Raw genomic sequence first — 27,664 nt, 5'->3', positions numbered from 1 at the left:
AGGGTATAAAGTCTACTGGAGAACAAGCAGTTTACTTGAATAGGTATTCAGTAAATCGTGGCTGGTGAGGGGCTCAGAAGTGGCTGAATCGCATCGCAAGCAAACTCAAGCCGGAGGAGCATCTCTCAATGAGACCTTGATATTCCTCTTCTATAGGCGGCTGGCACTTTCAATAACATCCGGTACTCAAATCAATTCAGAAATCTGCTCGTATATTTTTGAGAAAAATAAGATAGGAGATTGCTAGTTGAAAGTTGTTGAAGTCGGGTATATCTATTTTATCTCGCCTTGTTCGTGCTCAGAAATGTCGAGTCCACCGTCAGCAGACCCGGCAGCTACATCGCCAATGGATATCGACAATGATTCCACATCACCAATTCCAACACAATATGAGCAGCAGCAACAGCAGCAGAAACGGCAGCAAGAAAATGACAACGCGTCAAGCGAGATACCAGAAGGAGATGCAGCCGCTGGCGATCAGACGCTAGAGGATTTAGATATGGATGCAGATTTAATGAGTGCTCAAGTTGATCTTAATGAAGTACCTTCTGAAGCTCCAGGAATGATTGGTATTGATGGTGTTGAAATTCCTGGATTCGACAGCGCACAGGCGGAAGGTTCATCAGCCTTACCGGTAGCCGGGATACCTGGTATTCCGGGTGTTGGTGTTCGGAGGGATAAGAGTTTAAAAGAGTTTTTGGAAATGATGGACGAATTTTCGCCGATTGTACGTGATATTATATACATCTGCAGTATTGGTATAAAGTGAAAAAGAAAGAGTGCTGACGATGTCTAATCACAGATTCCTGACGCGGTGACTGATTATTATCTCATGAAATCCGGTTTTTCTTCCTCGGATGTGCGGATGTAAGCGGATCTCCCATCATTCTACCCATAGTCAGATTTACTAACGACAAATGAAAGAAAACGACTCTTAGCCCTTGCGACCCAGAAATTCATTTCAGATATCGCTACAGATGCGTACCAATACTCCCGCATCCGCTCCGCTTGGTCAGCATCTTCCGCCTCCTCGAACCCGATCGGTGCTACCCAAGGACAATTCCGTCCCGGTGCCGCTGGCGGCGGTACGGGTGGGAGTGGTGGAAGTGGGAAGGTTGTGTTGACTATGGACGATCTTGCGAGTGCGTTAGCGGAGTATGGTGTCAACGTACACCGGCCGGAGTTCTACAGATGATTGCTTTATTAGTATGCGAGGGATTGGTCATCATATTGGTCTGAAAGGGATTGGTCATCGATAGCCATGTATAATGATTATTATTTTCAACACGAAGTTATTGAGTTCTAGGTTAGTCATTGGATAATACTGTTTATTCTACTAGAATGGAGCTCAACAAAATCAATATAAAAATCCTAAATAAATCAGTAAAAAAATTGAAAAGACGGAGAAAGTACAGAAATAGTCTCCATCTCCGTAAAATTCGACCAAAAATGTGAATAATGACTCTTGAACTGGTATTTTTAAATTTCGTTTGTGCGGCGCTCAAATAAGTGAAAAAAATACAAAAAACTCACGCTATTTTCTACACCTTTAAATACATACATCCCTCTCTTCTTCTTCATAGAGATCAATAGCTTAAGCAAAGAAAATATGTCTCCAGTCACTTTACATTTACGTGCCGAATCCAAGCCGATGGAGCATCGGTCTGCTCTGACTCCAACCACCGCAAAGCAGCTAGTGGATGCTGGATTCAATGTCATTGTCGAGCGCTCAACTCAGCGCGTTTTCAAGGACTCTGAGTTTGAAGAGTATGAATGACTATATCTTTTGATTTATTTATATAAATTGACTGTATAATGACTTTTTATAGCGTCGGGTTACCTCTCGTTGACGAATTCAGCTGGCCTCAGGCGCCCAAGGACCAGCTGATCATCGGCCTCAAGGAACTCCCCGAAGAATCCTTCCCGCTTGTACACGAGCACATTCAGTTTGCTCATTGCTACAAGGATCAAGGTGGCTGGAAGGATGTGCTTAGTCGGTACAGCAACGGCAACGGTACCCTTTACGACATTGAGTTCCTCCAAGACGAACATGGGCGCCGGGTGGCAGCGTTCGGATTCTATGCCGGCTTTGCAGGTGCAGCTATCGGTCTTCTCGACTGGGCGTGGCAGTTAGAACATAAAGAACCCTTACCGGCCGTGGATTGGTACGACAATGAAAATGCGCTGATTGCCGATGTCAAGAAGGCCGTCTCCGGCGTCATCGAGCGGACAGGCGCAAAGTTGCCTACCGCACTAGTCATTGGCGCTCTCGGTCGCTGCGGTTCGGGTGCGATTGATTTGTTCACCAAGGCTGGCGTACCGACTGAGAACATTACCAAGTGGGATATGGCCGAGACTGCTAGAGGTGGTCCGTTCCCGGAGATTGTTGCCTCCGACATCTTCATTAACTGCATCTACCTCTCCAAGGAGATCCCGCCCTTCGTCACCCTCGAGACTCTCAACACTCCCGACCGCAAGCTCTCGGTTATCGTCGACGTATCGGCCGACACAACGAACCCATTTAACCCAGTCCCGGTCTACACTGTCGCAACTACTTTCGACAAGCCAACCGTGCCAGTCGAAGTCGAGAACGGCCCGACTCTGAGCGTTTGCTCTATCGACCATTTACCCAGTCTTCTGCCGCGCGAGTCGTCAGAAACTTTCTCTGCCGCGCTTATTCCTTCTCTACTTGAGTTGCCGGATCGCGAGAATGCTAGAGTGTGGAAGGAGGCAAAGGCTTTGTACAACCACCATGTCTCGCGGTTGTAAATTTGCTCTTAAAACTATATTGGGAAGATAAATCTGTATATTAAAATTTATACAAACTATGAATCATAAACTCTGAAAAGACACATAAAAATAACATAACCTCCAAGAAAAAGCACGATAAAAAAAGAACATAGAAACAAATTTAAAATGTACAAACCAACTACAAGAAATATTCAGACCGCTGATTCCGCTGCGGCATAAGCCGAGTATCATCATTAACCGCATTAAAAATCACAAACTCAGGCTTCAACTCTTCGTCACTGAGTCTCATGATACTAGCCACATTACCGCATCGGTAGCAGTAATTTGGCGCAGACCATACTGTCACGACACTTTTTTGTTCAAAATGGTACTTGAAGCCTTCTTGTACCAGCTGATGCGCTCTAGCGACTAACTGGAGACCATTGACGTGATTAAACTGTCGACTTGTTAGTATCAACGCCGCTATTATAAAAACCAAAAAGAATATAGGACTCACTTCTGCGGCAACTTTTGCACCAAAAATCCACCCAGCTCCACGCGGCGATACACCCCATGAATCAACGTCATCTGGATCCGACCAAACAAGATCACAAAACGCTCCTTCCTGTGGAATTTCCTGCGCACGAGCAACCACGCGGATCTGATCGAGCGTGCGAATTTCAGGTGATAGTCCACCGTGAACGCAAAGTATGCGACCATCAATTACGGCGGCTAATGCGAGAAAATCAAACACTTGGCAACAGTATTGCCATACGCTTGCACCGCCGTACTTGTTGTGGCACTCCTCTGTAGACATTTAGTCAGCGACTGCTCATCTATAGACAAAAAGCGTGTAAGAGAAAGGGACAATACCGTAGAAACCGTAGACCTGGGTAATTTGTCGAGATTCGTGGTTTCCTCTGACGAGCGTTAACCGCTGCGGATATCTGAAGACCGGTTACAATATGTTTTTATAAAGCGCTGCAGTTTTTATACGTACTTTGCTTTTAAGCACATCAACAAAGTGAAAGTTTCCAAGCTGAAATAGCCCCGATCAACAAAATCGCCCTGTAAAACAAAGAAGCAGTAAATATATATAAGCGTGCCGCACCAAACACAGAGAGTACATACGAGGAAGACGTAGTTGACATTATCAGGCATGCCACCACCTATCCTAAACAATTCTAACAAATCGTGGAACTGACCGTGGATATCTAATCTTTGTTAATAATCGTAACGTTGCTGAAGAACTACACTTGCAAACATACCACTATTAAGAAGTAAGTATTTTTTCGGATGAAATAAAAACGATATAGATACATACCCGCACACAGTCACAGGCGTACTAACAGGCTGAACATTTGACTCTGCATAATTGATTAGCACTAATAGTAAAAGATTCAATAGATGTAGACAAGAAACGCACCCTCCATCAGCAGCTCCTTGACCAGCTCGCAGAGCTGCTTCATCTCGTTCTCAGGCAGATACTGGCATTTCTTTGTGATTTCCAACCACTCGTCCGGTCCTCGTGCCATTATATTCTTCTTGAAATGCTTACTTATGTATGTATGCACAAGTCTGTAATATATATACTCTGGAATATAGAGAGTGTAGATGTAAATTTCCTTTGTAAGCAAGTGTCAGTCTCATTCATGCCACACCACCACAACTCAATTCTCATACACGCACGTACCAAATACAAACTGACACACACAGTATATATTGAATGCACCGAGAAACAAAGTCCTTCGCGGCGAAGTTCCAGAGCTGTATAATCTCGTTTTCTCACGAGTGCGCCGCTTCTATGTCCTCTCGGTAAGATTTGTGCACTAAACCCTTGATAAACATCAGCATTATTACATCATCGACTTTTAAAAAGAATTGTGCAGGAGCAAGAATAATTGATGTTGACTAGCAAAAGATGAGATAATGTCTGGTAAAAAGATATTGATTGCTAGACCGCAGTCAAACGATTTGTCTGCTTCACATGAGCAACAAGAGCAAAAATCCTCACGACGTTCACGACCACGTCGTCGAGGCGGAGCTTCATCATCGTCATCAGCAAGCAAACAACCAGACACTCAGCGACCTGAATCTTCGCAGCTTGCAAAGCAACAGCAAAATAGTAATCCCACTCGAAGACGACATAAGCAGCAGAGATTTGAACAGCAGCAGCAGCAGCAACAGCAGCAGCAGCCACGCACCAAGTTCGTAGTGAGAAGATTACCGCCTATGTTCACGGCCGACGAGTACGCGACGTTGACGGCCGAGTACATTACGCCTGAGACTGTTGAATGGAGTTACTATGTTCCGGGAAAGATACATAAGAGGTGACTTTCTGTTTTTGGATTTTATATAAATATTATCTACAGCAATTGAATCATGACTGAATACTGATGCTTGCTTATAGCAAATCGACACCAGCGACATCATCTCGTGCGTACGCAAAGTTTAAATCCCTTGATGCACTAGTGTTGTTCAGCAAAGCATTGAACGGCAAAGCTGTAAAAGACAATGCAGGGAACGAAAGCGTCATACAGATTGAATTTGCCCCGTATGACAAAATTCCCAAAAATGCGGGACGTCTCGATCCGCGACAGGGAACCATTGACAATGGTATGTATCTTTGTGCTCTTGGGATTCATCTTACGGCTCGAAGTAGTTATTTGATGTTAACGAAATAAATAGATCCGGAGTATTTGGCATTTCAAGAGTCACTGAAAACGCATGCGCAAACACCAGCAACATTACCGACGCCAAGTGCAAGTACTCAACAGTCAAGTGAGATTACGACGCCACTCATCGAGTATCTCCGGGAGATGAAACGCAAGAGCACCGGGAACAAGAAAGGCGCAGCTGCCTCTTCATCCAGTTCGGCTGCTGCAAGCACTGCTACAGAGAAGAAGAAGAAGAAGAAGAAGAGTAAAGGTGAAGACAAAGAGTCAGACAAAGAAAAGAAGGTCAAGAAACGGCGCGAGAAACGCGCGACTGAGAAAGAGAATAAAGCAAATCTCGAAAGCAAAGATAAAGAGTCGTCCGAGAGCAAAGCAGAAGATAGTAAGGCTACGCGTAGTGGACGAGCAAAACGGGAGCGCAGAAAGGAAAAGACCAAGTCTGCGAAACTCTCATCGGCACAGCCAGCTCTAGCAACGAGCTCACAGAATTTGGATTCACAGAGCCCGGCAAGAAAAGGAAAAGAGATGACCGACGCAGCGCAAGGGCCGAAGATCAGTGCGCCAGCGCAGAAACCGTCGCAGACGGTCGGTCAGCTAACTGATGATGGAGGAGTAGCGAAGCCTGCGCACGCGACGCGTATCCTACACAGAAGAGCCGCTCGGGCGGCCAAATCTGGTGATGGCCCAGCTGATTCTTCCTCGGTAACGTCAGCAGCAACGCTATCTAATCAGCGCGGTCACGGTCAACGAAGTAGAGGCAGGGGTGGAGGAACACCAAAACCCGACAAGTAGCTGACTTAGATATAATTTATACTGGTTATAATCAGTACCGATCTAATTCTTATCATTCGTCAGACTAATTACTCAACTATACGTATATGGCATGCTGAGTCAGGTCTGTTCTCAAAATGTAGAAAACCCTGTCCCTGATTTCTAGTGCTTACCATCTGTTACAGCTTCGTCATCTTGCAGCCTCTCTCGCCTCTTCTGGCTGATAGCCTGTTTACGAACAATGTCTGCCGCTGAATACCACAAGGGTGTAAGTATATAGTCTTGCTTTTTGTTTCTTTTCCTTTTCGTGCTAATTCTCTTTTAGTACGATAACTCAAACAACTACGCGCCTCCGACAGGTCCGCCGCCTGAACGCGGCTTCGGCGGGAACTACCCGCAGCAACCTCAGCCAGCTTACAACAACTATCCGCAGAACAACCAGCAAGGCTACTATCCTCCGCAGCAGGGATATCAGGGCCATCCGCAACAGGGTTATCCTCAGCAGGGCTATTACCCGCAGCAGGGCTATCCGCAGCAGGGCTATCCGCAGGCTGGACAACCGAACACGACCGTCTACGTGCAGCAGCAGCGACCTCAGAAGAACAACGATGATTGCATGGCTGGCTGCTGTGCCGCGCTGTGCGCATGCGGAATTCTGGAGTGTCTATTGGGCTAATTTGAATGGGGAACTGAGTTAGTGTGTAATCTAGTCATAGTAATTATCGTCTTTTGTTTGCTATAATTCATGCTCTATGTTTTAATTTCGTAGCATAGACACTTTATGAGGTCGTGCGTTGTCTGCATATTTACAATAATTAGCGCACTATATCATCTCCACCAGAACATCTGAACTGTACTCACTTGCGCTTTTTGTTTATACTTGAATCGCTCATCGGACTTGCCCCGTCATCAATCTCCATTGCATCAGACCCTTCTTCTGCAACATTGTTGTTACCATTGCTGCCACTATTACTGTCATTATTGTGCTTTGACCGAGGCATGAGCTGCGCATTAATCATCTCAACAACTCGATTATATTCCCGCACATCCGCACTCTCTTTGATACTAGCTTCCCTGACTTTTCGCGACTCGCTTGCAAGCTCTGCAATTGTTGTCGCACACCGTATGCTCCATGTGTCAACCACGCTCTTCAGCTGCAAGATCTCTTCGCGGCCCACCACATCGCGTCCGGCACGCACAGCGCTAATATTCACGACCTGCGCTCTCGTGTCCAGTGCGGCGGAAAGTAAATTAGAATACACACATGACACTACTAGCGATGCCAATTCACGCGCATCGACCAGATCGAGCACAGAATATAGTGTCGCGTATGATAGTTTGTGAGATTTGCCAGCCAGAGTGACGAGTGTTAGCTGCTTGAGTTTCGTAGTTTGTGCCTCCGATAGCTGTACAGGCGCAGACAGCTTTTTATAATCTGCCCATGTTCCACTAGCAAATATTCGCAAGAGCGATGCGTCGGACGATGTGATATGTGTCCTCAGACTCGGATGATGCAGTAAGAAAGCGAACGAGAATAGATCTGGGGCTGATGTCGCTCGAATGACAAAATCAGAGGCTGCTGCCGATGAATTGACAAGTGGAAGTAGAGCATAGATTGGGTGTTCCATTGTGAATGCTCTGCCTTGCCAAATATAAAAAGATATCAATCGATGATGTATCTTTGAAGCGAACTGAAAGTGTGGAGTGGTACATTTCGAGCGAGGTTAGGGCTTTGCCTTTTGGGGGCCACCGAGGAAAGTTTTCGGGATTTGACGTGGTTTTGAGTCTACGAGTATACTCTTACTTTAACTACAACTAGCAGCATTTAGTTGGATTCATACATTCATACTCATATAGGAAGAATGAGGCCATCATTAGTAGCTTGTATACAGCCGTCATCTGTATTACTGAAGCGGTCAGTGTGGAAAGGTGCACTATACTCGGTTCATGCTTGATCAGCTCTATTTTGTCAGTGCTAACATGATATCTTGATGAATAGGTCCTTTTGTGGTTCCACTACCAGTAGCAAGTGCCAGAAAGAATAACACGCCAATTCAGACGACTGCGCGATCATGTACGATTCTTCCGAGTTTTGTGGGATTAACTTTCCAAGTGCACAATGGGCTTGAGTTTTTCTCGGTCGCAATAACCGAGGATATGGTTGGTTATAAATTAGGTGATTTTGTGCCTACGAGAAAGAGATTTTCATTCAAGGGAGAACTGAAGGGCCGCATGAAATAGAAATAGAAATAAGGGTATCAAAAAGTAGAAAGGAAGGAAGTCGGTTTGTACATATTCATTCGTGTATCATATTATCCGTCAATTTATCAACTATTGCTATATCATCGGTTACAATTTTTCACCAGGGACTTTGTTTTCTGTTTGCGTGTGCGAAACTTTATACGAATTGAGAATAAAGTAATAGCAACAGTGCACTATAGGAGAAAGACAGCACGGTGTAGATGCAGTCAACTACCTGCATCGTGTTTTCTGATGAAACGGTATAGCATGAGCTTGTACTCAAAATATTTCTCTGGTTTGCATCTTAAGTTGTACGTATGCAATTTAAATTTTCTAAAAGACAGTGACTATATTAGGTTAATGCTGTTAAAAGCTGCGGAAGCCTTGACATATCTCAAAAGCATCAATCAAAAGGAATAAGGATAAAAAAATTGAAATCAATAAGAAAAGGAATTTCCACTAGATTGAAGCTAGCAATAGTACCGGATTGCGGCTAATAACTATACGTAGTCAATTATCTTAAGTAAAGTGAATTTGATGAAACGTGTAATATGTACTCCAATGTAACATGCTGTATTTACATTTGTACATTATCAGCTATTGAATTAAATTCTACTCTCCTTCATCAAATGGCTTTATCTTCTCGTTAAAATTTAATTTCAGAAAACGACGATGATCTCTACCCACCCATTCTAATGCCTAATCTTCATAATGACAGAGAGAAATCAGTCAAGAATATATACAGGCTAAGTTGGGCTACAGCAATACTCTGATATTCTTTAGACACCACAGTACACAAGATTCTCGATTATATCCAATAAGCAGCATGCTCTTTCCTCGACATTGACCGCTCTGAAGCACATTTCTCTGTAAATAAAACTAATCTATGACACAATTGTTGTCGACAATAATCGACAACGAGAGGATATAAGAGTAGTCGATACTGTAAGGTAAAGTGAATCACGTGGTTCGCACATCAAGTGATATGCTTACATAACATCGTTGTCAGCAACTGAAATAGCATATTCTGTATTCCTGACAAGAGATCAATGATACAAGATCGGACTTACACAGCCGGTGCAATCCAGAGAAAGAATATAGGAATCATCAAGAATAGGAGCCAGACACCACCGGATCAAACAGACAAGACGAACACGAGAGCCGGGAGAGCCGACTACGCACGGGCACGCGAACACGAGTACGCGATACGGATGGAATCTAGACCGGACAATGAAGTGCACAAAATACTGAAGAACGTAGAATATTGCTAGTGTATAACTATTAGCAGTAAATAGTAGTTATCGGAAGCAGACACAGATGCTGAGCATTGATGCTTAGCGATAAGAAACCGGTGAAGATACTGTTTTTTTGAGCATATTTGTCATCCGGTGATCACGTGAGTACTGTATAAACATAATTAGGTTTATGCCATAAAAACTAAAACTGCTGGGGCTTGTCAGATCCGGTCCGCGCAGGCAAAACTTGCCGGCCTCGGTAATCAGCTGTTGACTCTCCTTGTCGCCGCTCCATTTTTTTTTCTTCTTCTTCGTCAACTTTTAGCCGCTTGATATCGGAAAAAATGCTGTCGAGTGTGTTTGCCGTACAGGGAATGACCTGTGGTGCTTGCACCGCGGCAATCACAAACGCAGTCCAGCATCTCGAAGGCGTAGAGTCGGTCGCTGTTTCCCTCATCACTGAACGCGCCCAGGTCGTCCATGACTCGGGTACTCTTTCCGCTGACGACCTTCGCGAAGCGTATGTTTTCATGTCTAGTTTTTTACCCTGGCTTCTTATTCTAACTCGTTCTAGCATCGAGGACTGCGGTTTCGACGCGCAGGTGCTGGCCTCAACAGAGCTCGAGACTGCTTCTTCCTCCTCCTCTTCCTCCGTGGCGGAACCTTCCGATAAATCGAGTCTCCCGGAGACTGTGTTTATCAAGATATATGGCATGACTTGCTCGAACTGCACAAACTCTGTCGAGGCTACCCTCAATGCTCTGCCTGGCGTCTCCGAGGCGGTTGTCGCACTCGCTACCGAGGAGGCAAAAGTTACTTACATTCCTGCACAAATCGGTATCCGTGACATTGTCGACGCAGTATCCGACACAGGATTTGATGCCATCCTCTCAGATATGACCTCAAACTCCTCCCAGCTAGAGTCCCTCGCCCGCATAAAAGACATCCGCATGTGGCGTTCAGCAGCAGCCCGCGCCATCTCTCTCGCTGTCCCCGTCATGTTCATCAACATGGTCTTGCCCATGCTTGTTAAGCCCGAGTACGATTTTGGTACCTGGACTTTTTTCATTCCTGGCCTACATCTTCGAGAGCTCGTCTCGCTAAGTCTCACGCTGCCCACCCAATTCTACATTGGCCGCCGCTTCTACGTCTCGGCCTACCGCTCCCTTAAACATGGTTCACCTACAATGGACGTGCTCGTCGCGCTCTCCACATCGACTGCCTTTGCCTTTTCATGCGTCGCAATGATCGACTCCATTCTCGACGCGAATCCGGATCCCCCAAGCACCGTCTTCGAAACAGCCGCAATGATCATCGCATTCATCACATATGGCAAGTACCTAGAGAACCGAGCAAAGGGACAGACCTCGGCTGCTCTCTCGCGTCTTATTTCTTTGGCACCTCCCATGGCGACAATCTACGTTGACCCCAAAAATATCGCAGCAAACCCAGCCGAACGTGAGGTCGCCTCTGAGTTGATCCAGGTCGGCGACATCGCCATTCTTCGACCCGGTGCAAAGGCGCCCGCTGATGGTATCGTTGTCGCTGGATCTTCATATATGGACGAGTCGCTTGTGACTGGAGAGCCCATGCCAGTCGAGAAAGCCGTCGGTGCGCCTATCATAGGTGGTACAATCAATGGTGTTGGCCGCATCGACTTCCGTGTCACGCGAGCCGGAAAAGACACCCAGCTTTCGCAGATCGTCAACCTTGTTCAGGACGCACAGACGACGCGGGCGCCTATTCAGCGCTTCGCTGATGTTATCGCGGGTAAATTCGTTCCCGTCGTTATCGGGCTTGCCATCTTTACTTTTGCGTTCTGGATGGTGCTCTCGCATGCGCTTAAGCAGCCGCCTATCATCTTTGACAGTCCCGAGGGCAAGTTCTTTGTTTGCCTCAAGCTCTGTATCTCAGTTATTGTTGTCGCCTGTCCTTGTGCCCTTGGTCTTTCGACTCCTACCGCCGTCATGGTTGGTACCGGTATTGGCGCACAGAACGGTATCCTTATCAAGGGCGGCGCCGTGCTAGAGCAGGCCACTCACATCACCAAGATGGTCTTTGACAAGACAGGTACTCTTACTGTCGGCAAGATGTCTGTTATTTCGCACACAAAGATCTTGACGTGGGACTCCTCTGTGCAGCGCCAGGATCTATGGTGGCGACTCGTGCGAGCTGTCGAGCGCGGATCGGAGCACCCTATCGGTAAAGCTATTGTTGCTGAAGCAAATGTCATGCTTGACACTATCGTTGTCGAAGGTGAAGATAAGCCTGAGGAAACGGTCGATAGCGAGTCTGTTGACTTTGAAGCCGTAATGGGTCGCGGTATTCGCGGCGCTGTCAAGATCGACAAAGAAGGATACAATGTCGCTGTTGGTAATCTGCAGTTTATGACCGACAGTCATATCAAGATTCCTGACCATGTTGAGCGCGAAGCCGAGGCGACTACCTCGACGGCAATCTTTGTCGGAATCGATGGCGTGTATGCTGGAAGTTTGTCGCTGAACGATATTATTCGACCCGATGCGCGCGCAACTATCCTAGCCTTGCAGAAGCTTGGTATCAGCGTTGCGATGGTCACTGGCGATCAGCGAGCACCTGCATTGCGCGTCGCTCGCGAGATTGGCATTCCAGACTCGCAGGTCTGGGCCGGAGTTACTCCATCTGAAAAGCAATCTATAATAAAGCGTATGCAGGCACAGGACCCGCGTGCAGTCATTGCGATGGTTGGAGACGGTATCAATGATTCTCCGGCGCTTGTCACCGCGCACGTCGGCCTTGCTATGGCAACTGGTACCGACGTCGCTATCGAGGCTGCGGATATTGTACTCATGCGGCCAGATACTCTTCTAATGGACACTGCTGTCGCTCTCTCTCTCTGCCGCACTATCTTTAACCGAATCAAGGCAAACTTAGTCTGGGCATCCGTCTATAACGTCATCATGATTCCTTTTGCAATGGGCGTCTTCCTTCCAGTTGGCTGGAACTTGCCGCCAATGGCCGCCGGTGGCGCTATGGCACTCAGCTCAGTGTCAGTAGTTACTTCCTCGCTTGCGCTTAAGCGGTGGAAGAGGCCATATTGGTCTACAGATGAAGGCCGCCTTGATAGAGCTGCTAGTCGACCACGTAGTTGGCCGGTACGATTCTGGCGTGCTGTGCGTTGCGGCGTTGGAAAGAGTAGGGGCTCTAATGCAACTGCTGAGTATTCTCTTATTGGATCGGACGAGAATTTGACTGTTTAGACGTATTTTTGTGTTTTGATGTTGCATTTCTCATTTCCCTTTTTTTTTTTTTTATTTTCTTTTTACTTATACTTTATTATTATTATCATTATTGTTGTATGGTGTTGGTCATGCTTGCTTTTCTATTCTTCGCTTCCATAGATTTTTTTTTGTTGTAGGTTGTATGAATGGAGAAAAAAAAGAGAAAAGGCACATAAGTGAGTGAGCGAGTGACGTGTGTTGCAGAAGGGCGATATTACGATGGATGTGAACGTAATGATTATCTTTTTTTTTCCTTTCTTGCTTAAAAGCAAAGGGTTGCATTTTATCAATTTGTTTAATTTTTTTTGTTTTTGATTCTGAATAATGTTTTGCTTTTTGAGAAAACGTCGTCGCTCCTTTTATTACTATTATTTTGTGTTTATTTTGTGTCCGTTCTTTTTAAAATTATAATATTTCTATCATTCTATTTTCTATTTCTTTCTCATACAGTATATATACAAATATTCAGTCTTTACTCTTGATTAAAAACATTCTTTACTCCACCAAAGCTCAAAACATCAACAATTCTCTTGCGACCAGTTAAAAACATAACTAGTCGATCGATCCCCATACCCCATCCTCCCGTAGGTGGTAGTCCCCATTCCATACTCTTCAGATAGGCTTCGTCGGATAAAGGGGTTTCGGAATCACCTAGCTCTAGACGATCACGTTGTTGAATATCGAATTTGTCGCGTTGTGAAAATGGAGAGTTCTCTTCTTCGTAGGCGTTAACTATCTCTTTACCATTCAGGTATAACTCAAACCGACGAGCGGTGCCAGTTTGTGGATCAGTCTTTGCGAGAGGACTAAGCGAGGACGGGAAGTTTAGCAAAAAGACGGGGGACGAACAAGTCTCGAGGATAGGAGACAGAAAGTGATCTGCAAGTTTATCAAACAGCCGAGGAATGGTAAGTGGTGTAGGTAGTGAGATTCCGTGATTCGAATAAATATCTTTGAAAAAGTCTGTAGCTTGACGAGTTGTTTGTTCTGTTTGCTCGATTTGTAAAACGTATTCAGGGAATGAGCAACCAATATATTTCTCTAAATCGCCAATAAAATCTAATCGCATGAATGGTCTCGAAAATGAGATTCCCGACTCTTGTATACTATTCCGCACTAGCTCACTCTTCTCACTGCTCTGTTGAACAATTTCGCAAACTAACTCCTCGGTGATATCAACTAGTGTGCCAAGACTAGCAAATGCCATGTAAAACTCGCATGTCGTAAACTCGGGATTATGCGTACTATCTATTCCTTCATTCCGGAAAACAGGTCCAATTTCATACACCCTATCAAATCCGCCAACGAGCATTCTTTTCAACCATAATTCAGGTGCAACGCGCATCTCAAGTTCACGACTCGTATCCTCAGAATTACCGCCCAACGCCGTAGCTCGCGTGACGAATGGTCGCGCCGTAGCTCCACCCGCTGAATCAGACAAGATAGGAGTCTGAACTTCAATGAAATCTCGATCGGTAAAAAATTTTCGCATGATTGATAGAACATGAGAGCGCGCGCGAATCGTGGCTCGCAAAGTCGGGTCGACGATGAAACCTACCGTGCGATGATGCGAGAGTGTATCGACGGTGAGAGTTTGCGGTAGTGGATGAAGACATGGTGAAAGGAGTGTTAGCTTTTCGGTCGCTCTTAATGAGAGTTCTCCAGTTTTAGTTCGCCATATTCGACCAGTGAATGCTATACGTGGTCAGCAAAAAAACTGCGCGATAAAATAGATGAGATAAATGAAAGATACATACAGATAAAATCCCCTCGACGAAGCCATTGCCACGACTGAGCAAATTGATCAGATTCAAGATCAGAAACATCATCCCGTCGATAAATACCTTGGATCTTATTCTCGTCCTGCTCAATATCGACAAATACAAGTTTTTTTCCTGATGCTCGTACACTAGTTACTCGACCACGCACCGTAATACTCTGACTGCCTGACAGGGCTTGTAATTGTTCAGACGTCATTCCATCATACTGCTTCCTGACCTGTGAAATTTGTCGCGCTCGGGAATCATCTTGGATTAGTGGGTACATTGGACTAGACGAGTTCTGCAAAGCTTCAAGTCGTCCATGAAAGTCTGCTTGAGAGGTACTCGGAGCGGTTTTTGACGAGTATCCTCGTTTTAATTGACCTGTGTAGCATGACCTGCCAATTCTAGGGTACAAGAAAAAAAGCCGTCTCATGCTATAATAAATAATTTATTAGTTGCTGTAGATTCAAAAAAGATGTGTATTTGGGATGAGAACAGATAGATCAGAGAGAAGATCAGCGTAGTTTTATTCATTTTAGTCAGGCAATTTAAATACAATTGACATTCATAAAAGTGATTCATCATATATCCGTCGATTAAAACACATTCAGTAAACCTCTTACCTTTCTTCTATATAACTTAGCATACAATCAAGCAGAGAATTAAACTGTTTTAGACTTCCAGATGGAAAAACAAATTGGGTTAGGGTATAGCTTATGTGAAACTGCGAAATAGCAAACGAAAAGACAATTGAAAACTTTACAAGCAGCAATATTCAAATACAAATTCAAATAAATCAACACAAGTTCGACAACATTAAAAATGTCTATGTTTGGAATGGGCCTCGGACGTCCTCAATCGGACTATGATGAAAACAAAATCAATGCTATCAAGGGCGAGATGTTGATGGTCAGCGCAATGAAGGATAAGTAAGTAATTTTCTTTAATCACTATTGTGATACAATAGGAAATATCGAGCTAATAATTTAACCAAAAACTAGAATGACAAATATCTGCTATGAGAAATGTGTCCCGCCCCATTATTCTGAGAATGATCTCAACAAGGGCGAGTCCAATTGTGTTGACAGATGCGCGGCCAAGTTCTTTGAAACCATCAAGATCGTTGGCTCGGTATGCTTCTCTTTTTCATTTCAAGCAATTATTGGCAGGGCTAACTGGATGAATGTGTTTAGGAACTGCAAAAGCAGGCGGCACAGCAGTAAGCGTGGTTCTTTTTGAACGAATATGTATATAGTTTCAGTATCCACTCTAGCAATCGAATTTCTCTTTACTCCTTATGTCTATTAGTTTTCAAATCATTGTCCTTTAAATCTGAATTGCAACTTCGAGTCATAAATACGCCACCTTTAATCTAATTATAGCATGCAATAAATATATAACACCGTGAAATAATTTAAATGTACAAAAAGCATCTTGACACGATCACTCATCCTCCTCATACTCGTCCACGGCGTCATTCTCTGTATACTCTCCATCCTCCTCTTCATCCTCCTCTATGTCCTCCTCTTCATCATCATACTCTTCATCTTCCTCCTCCTCCTCGTCATCGTCAATAGATACGGCCTGTGTCTTGGCTGCCACTCTCGCAATCGGCTCCTCATCCGAATCCGAATCCGACAAATCGGGTACGGGCTCCCGCCAAAAATTAACATCCGTGAATCGCTCATCCCCCAATTGTCCCACGATAGGCGGGAAAAAATGATCAACAAGATCAGTCATGTGCACATACGACGACTTGTACCCAGCCAATTCCAGCAGTTCCATATGCACATCCGCAGCCGAATTAATCGTGAAAATGCGAGACGATGGAACACCAACCGAACGATAAGACAGCGCGTCTGTGATGCGATTTCCAAAGCCGGCGTAGAAAGGCGTGCCTTCTGGCAGTCCGAAAAGCGACTGAATATCGCGCAGGCAAGCCATCTTAAACACTTCTGGCTTGCGATAAATGACTTCGCGACGCAGAGCTGCAATAGTGCGATCAGGCGACAGAATAACTGGTCCATCTGGCACTTTATACACACCTTGCTCAATACCGTGCAAGTAATGTCTCGTAGAATCAGCTTGACCGACAGAGCGCGAAGTGAGGTACATGAGATTATACCCGTTGTTCTGAATATCTGTAAACAGCTTTGCCACGCCGGCATGCGTCCAGTCTCGACCAAGTATCGTCAAAACATGTCCTAATGCGTCAGACTTTGTAATTGTGCCGTCAATATCGGATATTACAATCGGCGAATCATACCGCCAGTAAAACATGCGTGCCGTACACAGTGCGCGACCACCATTGACGCTAAACGAGACTGCATTCGCGCCAGGACTAAGATTAAGTGATTTTAGTTGGTCAGACGTGAGACGCAACGTTTTAACGTATCGCTGCTCTTTCTCGGAGTCATTCTGCGGCACAAGCGACGGTGGAGACACCGAGACGGGAAACAAAGGCGGTGTCGAGGCAGCAGTGGCCATAGAAGGTGTGAGAAGCTCATCAGCATCATAATCAAACTCCATCGATCCGCCATGTTGCATCGCTTTTTCCCGAGCATCTTCACTAGCGTAGATCCACAGATTTCCATGTTCATCCGGAGCGATGAGATTTGCAATCTCTGTATTAATAGCAAGCTCCTCAGATAGTATTTGGCGCGCAATAGACTCAGCTCGGGCAGTTTCTTCCGCGCCGGCTTTGTACCCACGCATATCAAGCACAAGATCACCAGAATCAGTGACTTTGGTCGGGATCCGGCTTACGCTTAACTTGCGGCTGAGTTCTCGAGCACGCTCAATCGCCTTATCGCGACTTAAAGGAGGACTTCGCGGTCGTAGAAGCGGTGTTGATCCCGAACTAAGATGAATCGCGGATGAAGACTCGGGATCGTCCGAGCGGATGGCGCTCAGAAGCGCTCGCGAGAGCTCGACTGAGGACCAAACGTCAGTCGAGGATGCACGTTCGCGACCGGCTGCTGCGTCAGCTATCGGGCCATCAAGGCCTTGTTCGCGAATAGCACGACCAAGAGCCTCATCGGCACGCATATCCATAGATGGAGTTGAAGTCACCGGAGGAATATTGCTGTCGCTTACAGCATCAGAGGTTGGCAATGGACTGCTAGTGCTGCTGCGAGGCGCCTGCCTTGAAGTTTCTAGGTCCAGATACTCTGGTTCTTGAAGACTTGCCATCGACGAATGTACTGATGCCGGAGATGATGCTGCCGAAGAAGATGGAGAGAGAACGGGAGAAGTGAGTAGGTCCGAAGGGATGGCGTCGTTATCGGTCTCAAAGACAAAGAAAGCCTCGCCACCGTCTCCGAGTTTCATCGCGAAGTCGATTTTTGCGCCATTTACCATGAAATCAACCTAGACAAATTAGAATCTGACATTCTAAAAAAGAGCAATAAAGGGATCCTACCTTCTTTTGAGAAGGCTGGAGCAAGGCAAACTTGCCGAATCGAATATGAAAAGGCGAGCACGCCAGATCGCCTACAATAAATCATTAGTTAACGACAATGACAAAAACAGAAAAGAAGCAAATACACAAACCATTTTCTTGTTCAATTACAATCACGTCGATTGCGCCAGTTAAAGTGGCCGGATTAATGGAGTTCCACGTCTTTGAGACGGAGCCTATAGCTCTGCCGACGTACTGCATCGCTGCCCGCGAGGCAGATTTACTGCTTTACTGCTGCTTTTTAGTTTTGCCTTTTCTTAAAAAGAGCAGCTGTATAGAAATACAATAAGCAATGAGATATAAAGCAGAAGATCACTTTGAACAAGGTGTTTATAAAGAATGGAGGACAATGCTCTAATACTGCTATAACCCACCATTCTTCGCTGTTGGGACTTACCCAGCAGTCTAATTTTGAGGAAAAATCAATTTTTTAGAATTTCCAAAATTCAACCGAAATGCAGAAAGCTAAACTTTACTCTTATGTCACGTGCAGAAATGGATTTTACATTTTCAGGAGCAAGTTTACCTCTAAAAAAATATGACCAGTCTAAATTGAACGAATCGAAAAGAATAAAAGAAATTTTCCTTTTTTCTTACAGTTGTTGATAGACCTTTTTATGAAATTGATATCTTAAGTCACGCCTTTTCTATTTATCTTACCCCCGAGCAAATGCTGCTCGCGCTTGTGGCCGCCTTCTTCTCGCTCGTGTGGCTACTCCACCGCGCGACGCGTCTGCTCCAAATACCGATTCCGACTTTAGTTCATCTTTTAGGAATCGATATTCCAGCTTCTCCTCATGTATCGCTTGATGCTATAACTTCGGATTCGGTGACTTTGCACTGGTCGTTGCCGGATAGGGCGTCGTCGGTCGCGAAACATGTCATTCAGATGAATGGGCAGAATGGTATTTTTTTTCTCTTGCTTTTTTAATATTTAGTTGCAGGAAGCTGGTACTAACATTGTCTATCTAGTCGGTGAAAGCGAGAAGCGCGAGACAACAGTTACAATTACGGGTCTGAACCCAGATCAGGTGTACGGTGTGCGTGTGCTGGCCGTCAACTCAAACCACTACTCGGCAGCTGGACAACTTATCAGATTACGCACTCGTCGGAAAGAAGAGGATCTAGTGCTTACTCATATCCAGCCTGTGGCGCGAGAGGCTAACGATGACGATGAACAGCCAGGTGAGCAATCAGTATTCAATGACCGCTGTCAGTTACTCTAGACTAACACCATTTACAGCTACTCCCACCAAGCCCAGAAAGAACTCTGCAGTGGTCTCGACATCTTTCAAACGTAGCAATCGCTCCTCACACAGACATTCCTCACCATCTCACCGAACACCCGACCGCCCATCCTCCTTTACCACCGCGACACAGCCATACACAATCGAATCTCTTGCCGCCGAACTCGAGCAGATTCGCAGCGAAATCACGGAAGTCATCGCTCAGCATGCGCACGCCGAGGAAGACTATACTACTACCTCGGCTACATTATCTGCCGAACTCGATTCCTTACGCGAGAAACGCAAGGAAGAAGATATCGCGCGGGCACAAATGCGTAGTGAAAATAAGCAGCTCGAAGAATCAAAGCGCATGCTCGAAACGCAAAAATCTAAAGTTGAGAAATCAGTCAAGCAGAAGACTGACGGTATCGATAGAATCAAGCATGATTTAGAAACTTGGGAGAAGGATGTTTCTGGTCGTGATTTGCGAAAATCAGAAATCGAGCAGCAGATTGTCGATATGGAAAATAAACTTGCCGAGCGAGAAAAAGGTCATCGGGTAGCTGTGCGAGGCATGCACAAAGTTATCAATGAACTTGAGGATGAAATTCGGGGATTGATTGCTAAAGTCAAAAAAGCGGAAATGGAAAAGGATCCGAGATCAGGCGACATAAACGAGAATGCGTTTGCAAAACTTTTACATTCGGAAGATGCAGAAGACACTAAGCTTGAAAGTTCATGGAAAGAAGTACAAAAGAATCTTGAGCTACGATATGTTGATGTTTTTGAGCAATATCGGGATGCTGAAGAGAAGTTTCGAAAAGCTCAGGGAGTGTTGGCGATGCTCACGATGCAAGGCAGTATGCCTGGCACGACACCAGTTTCGCCTGAAGTTTCAAAGTCGTCTAAACGCCGTAATCGTACGCGAAACAAGAGCCAACAACCTGTGTCTTCGCCCATCACTTCTTATCCTCTACATGATCCTCGGTTCCCTGACGCATCGACATTCAACAATCTCCATTTTCCGCCTTCGTTTCAAAACCAATTAGCTGATACTTCATCAACGTCACTCTCGACCACATTTCCATTTTCTCTTCAGCAGCACCAGCAGTCGTTACCAAGTTTATACACTGATGCCCTTGAGGATGACCTGCTAAATAACAGCGGCCCGATAAGTCCATCAGTTGACATGCTTCTCCCATCGAATCTTTTCGTCACCGACGAACTTCCGCCGCAGGATCTGTTGGCGCACGATTCTGTTGAACCAGCTACACCATCCACATCAGCTGATCTACACCCGTTCGCGACGACCTCAAGCTCAGAAGTTTTCGATTCATTTGGATCCCAGCAGTCGCTAGTAACGCCAAATTCACGACCGCCTTCGCAATATTCATCGCCGATGGCATACACCGGTAACAACTCAAGTACTTCACTAACTGGAGCTCCCTCGCCGTTCTTTTCGCCGTTGGGTAGTAGTAATAATGCCGGTGGGTCAGCGCTGAAGAATGTTCTTGGCGCAGACTCCGAGTCAACGAGTATTTCGCAGTCCGATTCTTCAGACACGAATATTAGTCAGCCTCAGACTTCTCTGGCGACGTCTCTGCCTAGTTTAGTAAAGACTCCTGGTCGGGGATCAAAATTATTCAGTGTATTCAACTCTGTTTCGTTATCGCCATCTCCAGCATCACAACAGCAGCAGCAGCAGCAGCCACAGCGGCAGTCGCAAGAATCAGACGACGACGCCTTAGCGCAGCAAAGTACAAATTCATCGGTATCAAGCACTGGCGCTTTAACGGGATTTTCAAGTTTTACAAAACGGTCACCGGCGCGAAAACCTCTGTTTGGAGGTGTATCGGCGCTGGGAAGTAGTATTGGAAGTATAGGACAGTCGATGCAGTCGATTACGAGAAAGAAAGACTCATTTGATAGTAGTAGCTCGTCAGCGGGTGCAGCATCGCTGGCTACGCAACTATCCTCGTCTCCTCAGCAGCAGCACCTTCAGAGACCACGACTTGGGTTTGAGCCAGATGAGTTTTTATTGAATGACGAGTTACGGACTCCAGGGCGCAGATTTGCTAGCTTGTTTTCTTTTTCAAAGCAGCGAGGTTTGAATGCACAAAGTTCCTCTAGTCCAGCTGCTAATGGAGATGACTCGTCTGAGCAGCAACAGGCACCGATAGGCACGCGACGACGAAGCGGAAGCTATACATCAAGTACATTTGAAGTATCGTCTCCGACATATTCTTCTGCGCCTCAGCTGCAGTCACAAGAAAGTGAGCAAGCGGAGGAGACAGGTAACAATAATGTGAACGGACTAAGTGCCTTTGGGAGTCAGGTAGGAAATCTGTTTACAGGGCAAAGTCCCGTATTTGCGCGTCGCGGGGGAAACGGCGGAGGCCGATCGTTGTGGGATTTTAATGGCAATCGTGGGAATGCGCAGAATAATATCTCAGAGTGGTGAAGACAGAATTTTACAGAGAATAGACGGATAATGTATGTTAAAGTATGTTAATGTATATGATGAACCAGTATATTAGTAATAAATGAATGTGCGATGACGAATCAGGGGGTGCACGGCTGAACCAGGGAGGATAAAGGTACATTTGCCGAGGAAGAATCGCTGCTCTGAAGCCAACGCCGGGTTTGCTACTGCTGCATAGCAGTTTTTGGAGCGTGCAGAATCATACGAGAATGATTTATTGTATATAATATACTGAATAGCAGAAGAGTACGCCGTGAGGAGGAGGAGTAAGGGGAGGCGCAGCAGCGAGGCTGAATAGACTCAGCCACTGTCGCTCTTCAGCCGCCGATGAAGAGGAGGCCGGAAGCCAAGACTGGTGTTCTATAAAGCTACATCAACAGCTACCGTAGCTATAGCAACAGCAGTATCTAAAACAGAGACGACAACATGTCAAACTACCAGCCAGGCCCGTACGGCAATCCGCAGCAACCCCCGTTCCCGCAGCAGAACCATCCCTACGGCCCCCCGCAAGGCCAATACCCTCCACAGCAGCAGCAACAGCAGTATGGTGCCCCTCCGCAGCAGCAGTACGGTGCTCCTCAGCAGTATGGTACTCCTCAACAATATGGTGCTCCTCATCAGCAGCAGTACGGTGCTTCTCCTCAACAATATGGTGCTCCTCAGCAGCAGCAGTACGGTGCTCCTCAGCAATATGGTGCTCCTCAGCAATATGGTGCCCCTCAGCAATACGGAGCTCCTCAGCAGCAGCAATATGGCGCTCCTCAACCATATGGAGCTCCCCAGCAATACGGAGCTCCTCAGCAATTCGGCGCACCCCAGCAATTTGGTGCGCCCCAGCAATTCGGTACTCCAATTGACCCCAGCTACAACCCGACCGCCGATGCGCAGGCAATCATCAAGGCCACAAAGGGTTTCGGTACAGACGAGGCTGCTTTAATCCGCGCTCTTGCCACTAAAACACCCGGTCAGATTGCGAGCTTGAAACCCGCGTTCGAACACTTACGAGGCAAATCCCTGCGGTCAGTTATCAAGAGCGAGACGCGCGGAGGATCAGATTTCCAGAACGCGCTTCTGCAAATCGTCTCTGGGCCTCTTGATGCCGATGTGACAAACGTACACGAGGCTCTCGATGGACTCGGCACAAAAGAGCGTCTTCTCAACGACGTCGTTCTCTCGCGCACAAACGCAGATCTGGCGCAGATCAAGGGTCTCTACCAGCAGCGGTACGGCAAATCTCTTGCTGCGGCTGTTGCCGATGATCTAAGTCTGAAGACGGAAAAGATGTTTGACATGGTACTCAATGGCGTTCGTATGGAAGAATTTACTCCCATAGACATGGTCAAAGTTGCCAACGATACTGATGACATTTACCGCGCGACTACAGGTCGTGGTGTGGGAACCGACGAGCTACTGGTTTGCGCCGTGCTCACCAATCGCTCCGATCAGCATATCCGTGCTATCGCAGACAACTATTTCTCAAAGTACGGCCAAAAGCTAGCCGAATTGATTAAACACAAGTTTTCTGGCCACATGGAGGATGCATTATTACATATCGTCAAGCATGCTGTTAACGTTTCCGTCTTTTGGGCTGAAATGCTCGAAGATACAATGGCTGGAATGGGGACCAAAGATTACCTATTGATCGAGCGTGTCGTGAGAATACATTGGGATCATGGTCTTGTTAGAGCGGTTAAACAATCTTATCAAGCAATCTATGGTAAGGATCTGATTCGGCGCGTCAAGGGCGAGACTAGTGGTGATTACGAGAAGGTGCTTGTCGCTATGCTTTCCGTTTAATTATTTAGTATAGAAAACCGTATTGTCTTTTCATAACAATGTATTGCAGAATTTATTTTTTATAAAGAACTTATTTTAATGGAGAAAGAGTTTATTAAAATTACACTTGAATAGATGATCGAGTCGACATGACACGTTCAGCTTTGCTTTTCGATTCAAGCTTCCTCCTAATCTTCCTAGTCGCGGCAACCCTCCAAAGCTCATATTCTCGCCTTCTCTTCTCTGTAAGAAACATTACACTCGGCCGTATCATACTTCCACCAATCATCCTCCGTTTCTCATCTCGCTCTTCAACTGATGATGACATAGAGGAGTCAATAGTAGAAGAAATAGCAAGTTCTCTTACTCGAGACACCCACTTCCGCACATCTTCAGCATACTTTCGATTAAGAACTGAATACTGTGCCTTTTTTGATGCACTGCCTTGTCGCAAATTCTTTGTAAAGCAGATCAATTCAAGTTCGGAGATTGCTCGATCAAGCGCTCGCTCGTCTGTTGCACCCCGCGACAGCTTTAAAAATTTTGCCCGGAAAGAGAAATCTGTGCGCACGTCGGCATGTAGCTTTTTTGACTCGTCAAGTCTGATGTTATCCACACGATCACCGTAAATAAGTGCAAACAGCACGGCTCCAAAGACTGCCCATTCTATCTCTGCCCGTTTAACGACTGGACTTTTTGGAGATATAGCAAATGGTCTAGCAGTCCCAGGAACTAGACTGTCTGGAGAAGCCGCTGCATTGGTCGACAGCAAACATGAAAATCCTGAACGGGCTAGTGGAAGAAGATTAGGCGGCAGACCAAGGGAACTGGCGATACCAGTGATCATCGCCTTTGATAGCGTCTTGCCATTATCTGCAGCATCAGATTCGCCATCATGATGCAGCTTCAAGTTGAACATATTATACAACTCCTTATAGCGCTTCTCTGTACATGGCAATTGATGCGGCATGATGTGATCTAGTGCAAGAGTAGACTGCAGGCGACTGCACGCGATATGAGCGCAGATATAGACGCGGCAGTGTTCGTCGCGAGAAGGAAGCGGAATGGTCACGCGCGACTGCGCGTGCAGACGCGCAGCATAGCGGGTCAGTTCCAGTGGAACAGTTGTAAGAGTAGGAAGCAGTGACTGAAGGGTCACGACGAGTGCGCTGTTCATGATTGTCGTAGTCTTTAAACCATTGTCATCAGGTTGCCTGGATAGGGATGCGATGCTTACGTCCACGTGATCGTTATTACGTAATAAATTACACTACCCAGAGAGATGGGGTGCCGCCTCCGCCGGTGCCTTTCTTGCTCATCGCCCTCCGCTCTCTCTAGCTTCCCTACCACTCCGCTTCCTCTCCTCTATCTTCTCTTCCCTCTTCCCAAGTTTCCTATCTCCTTATCTTATTTCTTTGTTTTTTTCTTATTTACTTCCTCTGCCTTTCATCTCTCTCTTGCCCCCTGCTCAGCCGGATCACGCTGCAGCCCCCGCGCACAATGTCGCCCCTGCGTCCAGAAGCCAGGTTCCCCCTGCTGCTCCCGCGAACTCTTCCCGAGCCTAGCGCCGAGCAGCAACGACTTACGACGTCCTTTCAGCAGTCTGCGATTTCCTATCCTTCTCTGGCTCACTCCCGGCCCTCGCCGCAGCAAAAGCCAAAGAGCAAGATCCGCTCCAAGCAGCCTCTTGTGACCACCGCTCCTGCCTCCTCCGCGCCGGCTACTACTCCCTTCTACAGTCCTAGTACTCAAATATCTACAGCTGCCGATGTGCCGAACGCGTATACTGCGACAGCTATGCCGACATCTTCCTCATTGGCGCTGCAGAAAGCGCTGGAGCTATCTCCGCCGTCAGCGCCTCCCGCCACCACACCCACACTCACATCGACACCCACAACGGCTGCGTCGACGACTGCCAATGCAAGGCAGCAGCCCGCCCGCACCAAACCCCGTCGTTTGTCCGCTTCCGCATCGGCGGCAATTCAAGCGGCCATCCAAGCCGAGCGCAACGATGGTCTGCACGCGGTTAACTTCCCCGCCACGCCTTTCGACCCGGCCACGATGCTCCCGCCTGAGCACGCCGCCCAGTTCACCGGCGGAGCTCCGTCACTCGCTCGTAAGCGCTACGCAACCTCGGTCGACGAACGCCACTTCTTGACTGGTAAGTTTCTCTACGCATCTGTTTTTACTTTCGTTGGGCTCGGTTCTGGTCCTGTTCGTGCGGCCGACACGCGCGTTGGGAGTTGCCGATCACCGCCAGCGCAGAGGGTGCCCCTTGCCTCTATATGCCCCTACCCTGGATATATAATGGATTACTAACTTCAAATGTTTGTAGTATTTGAATATCAGATCAATGGATGCTGGATCATGTGGGACTATTACTCCGGATACGTTCACCTGACTGGCCTCTGGAAGGCCATCGGCAACTCAAAGGCAGACATTGTCAAGCTTGTCGATAACTCGCCTGATCTCGAGCCCGTCATCAGACGCGTTCGCGGCGGCTTTCTCAAGATCCAGGGCACCTGGCTGCCGTACCCTATAGCGCGCACGCTCGCTTCACGCACTTGTTTCCACATCCGTTATGCACTTATTCCGCTATTTGGCGCTGACTTTCCCGATTCGTGTCTCAAGCCTGACGAGCCGGGGTTCGGGCAATTGCAGCTGACTTTGTCTGAGCATCCGCGCAAGCGGCGCAGACGTACGGTCGAAGGAGATGAAAGTAAGCGGCGTGTTGTGAGGGCTACTGATGCAGAGAGCAAAGCAAGACGTGATTCTTTACCTCTTCAGAATACTTTACAGCCACAGAAGCAGCAACAGCCAGTCACGCCGTATATGTCGACGCTTTCGTCGCCTCCCCCTCAGCAAGAGAGTAAGCGCGTCAAGCTGGATTTTCTCAAACACTCGAGCTTGACTTCCTCACCTTCGGATTTTCTTGACGCTCTGCAAGCTACAAAGTCGCTTCAACTTCTCTCGGCGGGTGTCATTATGCACAAACCAGCAGTGTACCAGCATCAGCACTCGCCAACAGATTCAGCTAGCTCGTCTGCGGGCTCGATGTCTTCTTCGCCGTGTGAATCTGCAGTCGCGGATGTCGATGCAGTTATTCGTTATGGTAACACCTCTGAAGACGAAAACGAGTTTGAATGCGGCGATTACTTGTATCGCTGGGATGGAAAGCAGGAGCTTAATGTTGTGCGTCTTTCATCTGTAGCTGATAACCCGGCCACCGATGCTGTCAGTGGCCTTCTTGCCTTTGCGGATCGTCCGAGCATGAGCGCTGCGGCGGCGATGCCTACTCCGGCCCTTAGCGATGGTACTGCCTCACCTTCTGACGTCATGATTCATACTCTCAGCGAGACTGACGGTGGGATGAGGTTATTTGGACCGCATCCTGCCGAGCGTAAGATTGAGATTATTGAAGATCGAGCAGAGAATGTCAGGAAGGTGATGGGTATTAGTAAATTACTTTCTTAAGTTAGGTTGCAGCATCGTTGAACACTTTTTTTCTTTCTTTCTTTCTTCCTTTCTTGCTTTCTTTCCTTCTTTCTTTTTTTTCTCTTTCTTTCTTTTCTTTCTCTATTTTGTTCTTCTTCATTATTTTTTTTTCTTTATAATGACGGACTGGGCCGGAGTTTGTGATCTTTGATGTAATACGTGCAGAACTATAGCTTATCTGCATCTAGAGTTGGATTATTGTTTATTTTTTCTTTTCTTTATTTTTTCTTTTCTTTATTTTCACTTTTCTCATTTTCTATATTTTATTCTAATAATCGGACTGGATCGGACTGGATCGGAATGGTATCAGGCGCAGGTTTCTATTTTGTTTGTGTTTTTGTTTTTTGTTCATGTATAGGGAGCGGTAATAGTGTATCTCTCTTTCTTTTGCTTTTTATTTATGTCACAAGCCATACTTGAACCGGTGTTAATTGTGAATGCCTTCTAATAGTTATTGTTTAATTTTGTTTGTAATCGAGTGGAGGATATTATAGTGCATTCATTAAACCCTTCCTTCGTACGCGTCCTGAAACCGCGTCTGAAGCGCGTA

General features: G+C 46.4%; 16 protein-coding genes across 16 annotated transcripts; 11 read left to right on the top strand and 5 right to left on the bottom strand.

The window, feature by feature from the left end:
- Positions 1–122: 122 nt before the first annotated feature.
- V2V93DRAFT_361833 (transcription initiation factor TFIID 23-30kDa subunit-domain-containing protein) lies at positions 123–1,381 on the top strand. The gene is made up of 3 exons (XM_066908197.1): positions 123–727; positions 803–867; positions 925–1,381. The coding sequence occupies exons 1-3, from the start codon at positions 305–307 to the stop codon at positions 1,193–1,195; spliced, it is 759 nt and encodes a 252-aa protein (XP_066768265.1). The 5' UTR covers positions 123–304; the 3' UTR covers positions 1,196–1,381.
- A 163-nt stretch (positions 1,382–1,544) lies between these two features.
- On the top strand, positions 1,545–2,939 carry V2V93DRAFT_361831 (uncharacterized protein). The gene is made up of 2 exons (XM_066908196.1): positions 1,545–1,767; positions 1,830–2,939. Exons 1-2 carry the CDS (start codon positions 1,610–1,612, stop codon positions 2,767–2,769), a joined length of 1,098 nt encoding a protein of 365 aa, XP_066768264.1. The 5' UTR covers positions 1,545–1,609; the 3' UTR covers positions 2,770–2,939.
- V2V93DRAFT_361830 (Metallo-dependent phosphatase-like protein) lies at positions 2,789–4,589 on the bottom strand. The gene is made up of 7 exons (XM_066908195.1): positions 4,157–4,589; positions 4,055–4,097; positions 3,862–3,949; positions 3,731–3,798; positions 3,604–3,677; positions 3,248–3,537; positions 2,789–3,187 (listed from the first exon to the last, which is right to left on the bottom strand). Exons 1-7 carry the CDS (start codon positions 4,263–4,265, stop codon positions 2,930–2,932), a joined length of 930 nt encoding a protein of 309 aa, XP_066768263.1. The 5' UTR covers positions 4,266–4,589; the 3' UTR covers positions 2,789–2,929.
- Positions 4,590–4,659: 70 nt separating this feature from the next.
- On the top strand, positions 4,660–5,414 carry V2V93DRAFT_318983 (Smg-4/UPF3 family-domain-containing protein; the record flags this gene model as incomplete). The annotated part of the gene is made up of 3 exons (XM_066907261.1): positions 4,660–4,784; positions 4,857–5,060; positions 5,141–5,414. The coding sequence occupies 3 exons, from the start codon at positions 4,660–4,662 to the stop codon at positions 5,412–5,414; spliced, it is 603 nt and encodes a 200-aa protein (XP_066768262.1).
- Positions 5,415–5,443: 29 nt separating this feature from the next.
- Positions 5,444–6,491, top strand: V2V93DRAFT_1170 (uncharacterized protein). The gene has a single exon (XM_066906768.1). The coding sequence runs from the start codon at positions 5,550–5,552 to the stop codon at positions 6,195–6,197; it is 648 nt and encodes a 215-aa protein (XP_066768261.1). The 5' UTR covers positions 5,444–5,549; the 3' UTR covers positions 6,198–6,491.
- V2V93DRAFT_361821 (uncharacterized protein) lies at positions 6,363–7,246 on the top strand. The gene is made up of 3 exons (XM_066908194.1): positions 6,363–6,444; positions 6,502–6,891; positions 6,951–7,246. Exons 1-2 carry the CDS (start codon positions 6,418–6,420, stop codon positions 6,850–6,852), a joined length of 378 nt encoding a protein of 125 aa, XP_066768260.1. The 5' UTR covers positions 6,363–6,417; the 3' UTR covers positions 6,853–6,891; positions 6,951–7,246.
- On the bottom strand, positions 6,648–7,845 carry V2V93DRAFT_361818 (uncharacterized protein). The gene is made up of 2 exons (XM_066908193.1): positions 7,038–7,845; positions 6,648–6,974 (listed from the first exon to the last, which is right to left on the bottom strand). Exons 1-2 carry the CDS (start codon positions 7,802–7,804, stop codon positions 6,956–6,958), a joined length of 786 nt encoding a protein of 261 aa, XP_066768259.1. The 5' UTR covers positions 7,805–7,845; the 3' UTR covers positions 6,648–6,955.
- A 193-nt stretch (positions 7,846–8,038) lies between these two features.
- Positions 8,039–8,417, top strand: V2V93DRAFT_320082 (mitochondrial 37S ribosomal protein uS19m; the record flags this gene model as incomplete). Its single annotated transcript, XM_066907298.1, has 2 exons — positions 8,039–8,105; positions 8,176–8,417. 2 exons carry the CDS (start codon positions 8,039–8,041, stop codon positions 8,415–8,417), a joined length of 309 nt encoding a protein of 102 aa, XP_066768258.1.
- A 1,433-nt stretch (positions 8,418–9,850) lies between these two features.
- Positions 9,851–12,945, top strand: V2V93DRAFT_1104 (E1-E2 ATPase-domain-containing protein). The gene has a single exon (XM_066906749.1). It carries the CDS (start codon positions 9,997–9,999, stop codon positions 12,889–12,891), a length of 2,895 nt encoding a protein of 964 aa, XP_066768257.1. The 5' UTR covers positions 9,851–9,996; the 3' UTR covers positions 12,892–12,945.
- Positions 12,946–13,384: 439 nt separating this feature from the next.
- On the bottom strand, positions 13,385–14,889 carry V2V93DRAFT_319986 (uncharacterized protein; the record flags this gene model as incomplete). The annotated part of the gene is made up of 2 exons (XM_066907294.1): positions 13,385–14,607; positions 14,670–14,889. 2 exons carry the CDS (start codon positions 14,887–14,889, stop codon positions 13,385–13,387), a joined length of 1,443 nt encoding a protein of 480 aa, XP_066768256.1.
- Positions 14,890–15,381: 492 nt separating this feature from the next.
- V2V93DRAFT_361809 (Tim10/DDP family zinc finger-domain-containing protein) lies at positions 15,382–16,062 on the top strand. Its single transcript, XM_066908192.1, has 3 exons — positions 15,382–15,604; positions 15,677–15,806; positions 15,869–16,062. Exons 1-3 carry the CDS (start codon positions 15,498–15,500, stop codon positions 15,896–15,898), a joined length of 267 nt encoding a protein of 88 aa, XP_066768255.1. The 5' UTR covers positions 15,382–15,497; the 3' UTR covers positions 15,899–16,062.
- Positions 15,967–18,537, bottom strand: V2V93DRAFT_361808 (Lipin/Ned1/Smp2-domain-containing protein). Its single transcript, XM_066908191.1, has 3 exons — positions 18,228–18,537; positions 18,097–18,167; positions 15,967–18,044 (listed from the first exon to the last, which is right to left on the bottom strand). The coding sequence occupies exons 1-3, from the start codon at positions 18,334–18,336 to the stop codon at positions 16,119–16,121; spliced, it is 2,106 nt and encodes a 701-aa protein (XP_066768254.1). The 5' UTR covers positions 18,337–18,537; the 3' UTR covers positions 15,967–16,118.
- Positions 18,538–18,805: 268 nt separating this feature from the next.
- V2V93DRAFT_377190 (uncharacterized protein) lies at positions 18,806–21,822 on the top strand (the record flags this gene model as incomplete). The annotated part of the gene is made up of 3 exons (XM_066911903.1): positions 18,806–19,040; positions 19,108–19,320; positions 19,379–21,822. The coding sequence occupies 3 exons, from the start codon at positions 18,806–18,808 to the stop codon at positions 21,820–21,822; spliced, it is 2,892 nt and encodes a 963-aa protein (XP_066768253.1).
- Positions 21,823–21,980: 158 nt separating this feature from the next.
- Positions 21,981–23,740, top strand: V2V93DRAFT_1071 (uncharacterized protein). The gene has a single exon (XM_066906736.1). The coding sequence runs from the start codon at positions 22,270–22,272 to the stop codon at positions 23,638–23,640; it is 1,371 nt and encodes a 456-aa protein (XP_066768252.1). The 5' UTR covers positions 21,981–22,269; the 3' UTR covers positions 23,641–23,740.
- V2V93DRAFT_361806 (origin recognition complex subunit 6-domain-containing protein) lies at positions 23,663–24,804 on the bottom strand. Its single transcript, XM_066908190.1, has one exon. It carries the CDS (start codon positions 24,794–24,796, stop codon positions 23,741–23,743), a length of 1,056 nt encoding a protein of 351 aa, XP_066768251.1. The 5' UTR covers positions 24,797–24,804; the 3' UTR covers positions 23,663–23,740.
- A 612-nt stretch (positions 24,805–25,416) lies between these two features.
- Positions 25,417–27,093, top strand: V2V93DRAFT_319743 (uncharacterized protein; the record flags this gene model as incomplete). The annotated part of the gene is made up of 2 exons (XM_066907284.1): positions 25,417–25,780; positions 25,955–27,093. 2 exons carry the CDS (start codon positions 25,417–25,419, stop codon positions 27,091–27,093), a joined length of 1,503 nt encoding a protein of 500 aa, XP_066768250.1.
- Between the last annotated feature and the right edge of the window lie 571 nt (positions 27,094–27,664).

This window comes from Kockiozyma suomiensis (assembly GCF_038497685.1).
Source record: "Kockiozyma suomiensis strain NRRL Y-17356 unplaced genomic scaffold V2V93scaffold_1, whole genome shotgun sequence".
In the NCBI taxonomy this organism is placed as follows: domain Eukaryota; kingdom Fungi; phylum Ascomycota; class Lipomycetes; order Lipomycetales; family Lipomycetaceae; genus Kockiozyma; species Kockiozyma suomiensis.
The sequence above is the reverse complement of the archived record's forward strand: the minus strand, read 5'-3'. Positions and strand labels throughout refer to the sequence as shown.

Excerpts from the sequence above, each read along its gene's own strand:
- V2V93DRAFT_361833 (XM_066908197.1), top strand. The coding sequence starts at position 305 with ATGTCGAGTCCACCGTCAGCAGACCCGGCAGCTACATCGCCAATGGAT. Across the intron at positions 728-802 it reads TGGACGAATTTTCGCCGATT|ATTCCTGACGCGGTGACTGA; the intron begins GTACGTGATATT and ends GTCTAATCACAG. Across the intron at positions 868-924 it reads TCTTCCTCGGATGTGCGGAT|AAAACGACTCTTAGCCCTTG; the intron begins GTAAGCGGATCT and ends GACAAATGAAAG.
- V2V93DRAFT_361831 (XM_066908196.1), top strand. The coding sequence starts at position 1,610 with ATGTCTCCAGTCACTTTACATTTACGTGCCGAATCCAAGCCGATGGAG. Across the intron at positions 1,768-1,829 it reads AAGGACTCTGAGTTTGAAGA|CGTCGGGTTACCTCTCGTTG; the intron begins GTATGAATGACT and ends GACTTTTTATAG.
- V2V93DRAFT_361830 (XM_066908195.1), bottom strand. The coding sequence starts at position 4,265 with ATGGCACGAGGACCGGACGAGTGGTTGGAAATCACAAAGAAATGCCAG. Across the intron at positions 4,098-4,156 it reads CAAGGAGCTGCTGATGGAGG|AGTCAAATGTTCAGCCTGTT; the intron begins GTGCGTTTCTTG and ends TCAATTATGCAG. Across the intron at positions 3,950-4,054 it reads ACGCCTGTGACTGTGTGCGG|ATTAGATATCCACGGTCAGT; the intron begins GTATGTATCTAT and ends TTATTAACAAAG.
- V2V93DRAFT_1170 (XM_066906768.1), top strand. The coding sequence starts at position 5,550 with ATGAAACGCAAGAGCACCGGGAACAAGAAAGGCGCAGCTGCCTCTTCA.
- V2V93DRAFT_361821 (XM_066908194.1), top strand. The coding sequence starts at position 6,418 with ATGTCTGCCGCTGAATACCACAAGGGT. Across the intron at positions 6,445-6,501 it reads CCGCTGAATACCACAAGGGT|TACGATAACTCAAACAACTA; the intron begins GTAAGTATATAG and ends ATTCTCTTTTAG.
- V2V93DRAFT_361818 (XM_066908193.1), bottom strand. The coding sequence starts at position 7,804 with ATGGAACACCCAATCTATGCTCTACTTCCACTTGTCAATTCATCGGCA.
- V2V93DRAFT_1104 (XM_066906749.1), top strand. The coding sequence starts at position 9,997 with ATGCTGTCGAGTGTGTTTGCCGTACAGGGAATGACCTGTGGTGCTTGC.
- V2V93DRAFT_361809 (XM_066908192.1), top strand. The coding sequence starts at position 15,498 with ATGTCTATGTTTGGAATGGGCCTCGGACGTCCTCAATCGGACTATGAT. Across the intron at positions 15,605-15,676 it reads GTCAGCGCAATGAAGGATAA|AATGACAAATATCTGCTATG; the intron begins GTAAGTAATTTT and ends ACCAAAAACTAG. Across the intron at positions 15,807-15,868 it reads CCATCAAGATCGTTGGCTCG|GAACTGCAAAAGCAGGCGGC; the intron begins GTATGCTTCTCT and ends GAATGTGTTTAG.
- V2V93DRAFT_361808 (XM_066908191.1), bottom strand. The coding sequence starts at position 18,336 with ATGCAGTACGTCGGCAGAGCTATAGGCTCCGTCTCAAAGACGTGGAAC. Across the intron at positions 18,168-18,227 it reads TGTAATTGAACAAGAAAATG|GCGATCTGGCGTGCTCGCCT; the intron begins GTTTGTGTATTT and ends GATTTATTGTAG. Across the intron at positions 18,045-18,096 it reads TCCAGCCTTCTCAAAAGAAG|GTTGATTTCATGGTAAATGG; the intron begins GTAGGATCCCTT and ends TAATTTGTCTAG.
- V2V93DRAFT_1071 (XM_066906736.1), top strand. The coding sequence starts at position 22,270 with ATGTCAAACTACCAGCCAGGCCCGTACGGCAATCCGCAGCAACCCCCG.
- V2V93DRAFT_361806 (XM_066908190.1), bottom strand. The coding sequence starts at position 24,796 with ATGAACAGCGCACTCGTCGTGACCCTTCAGTCACTGCTTCCTACTCTT.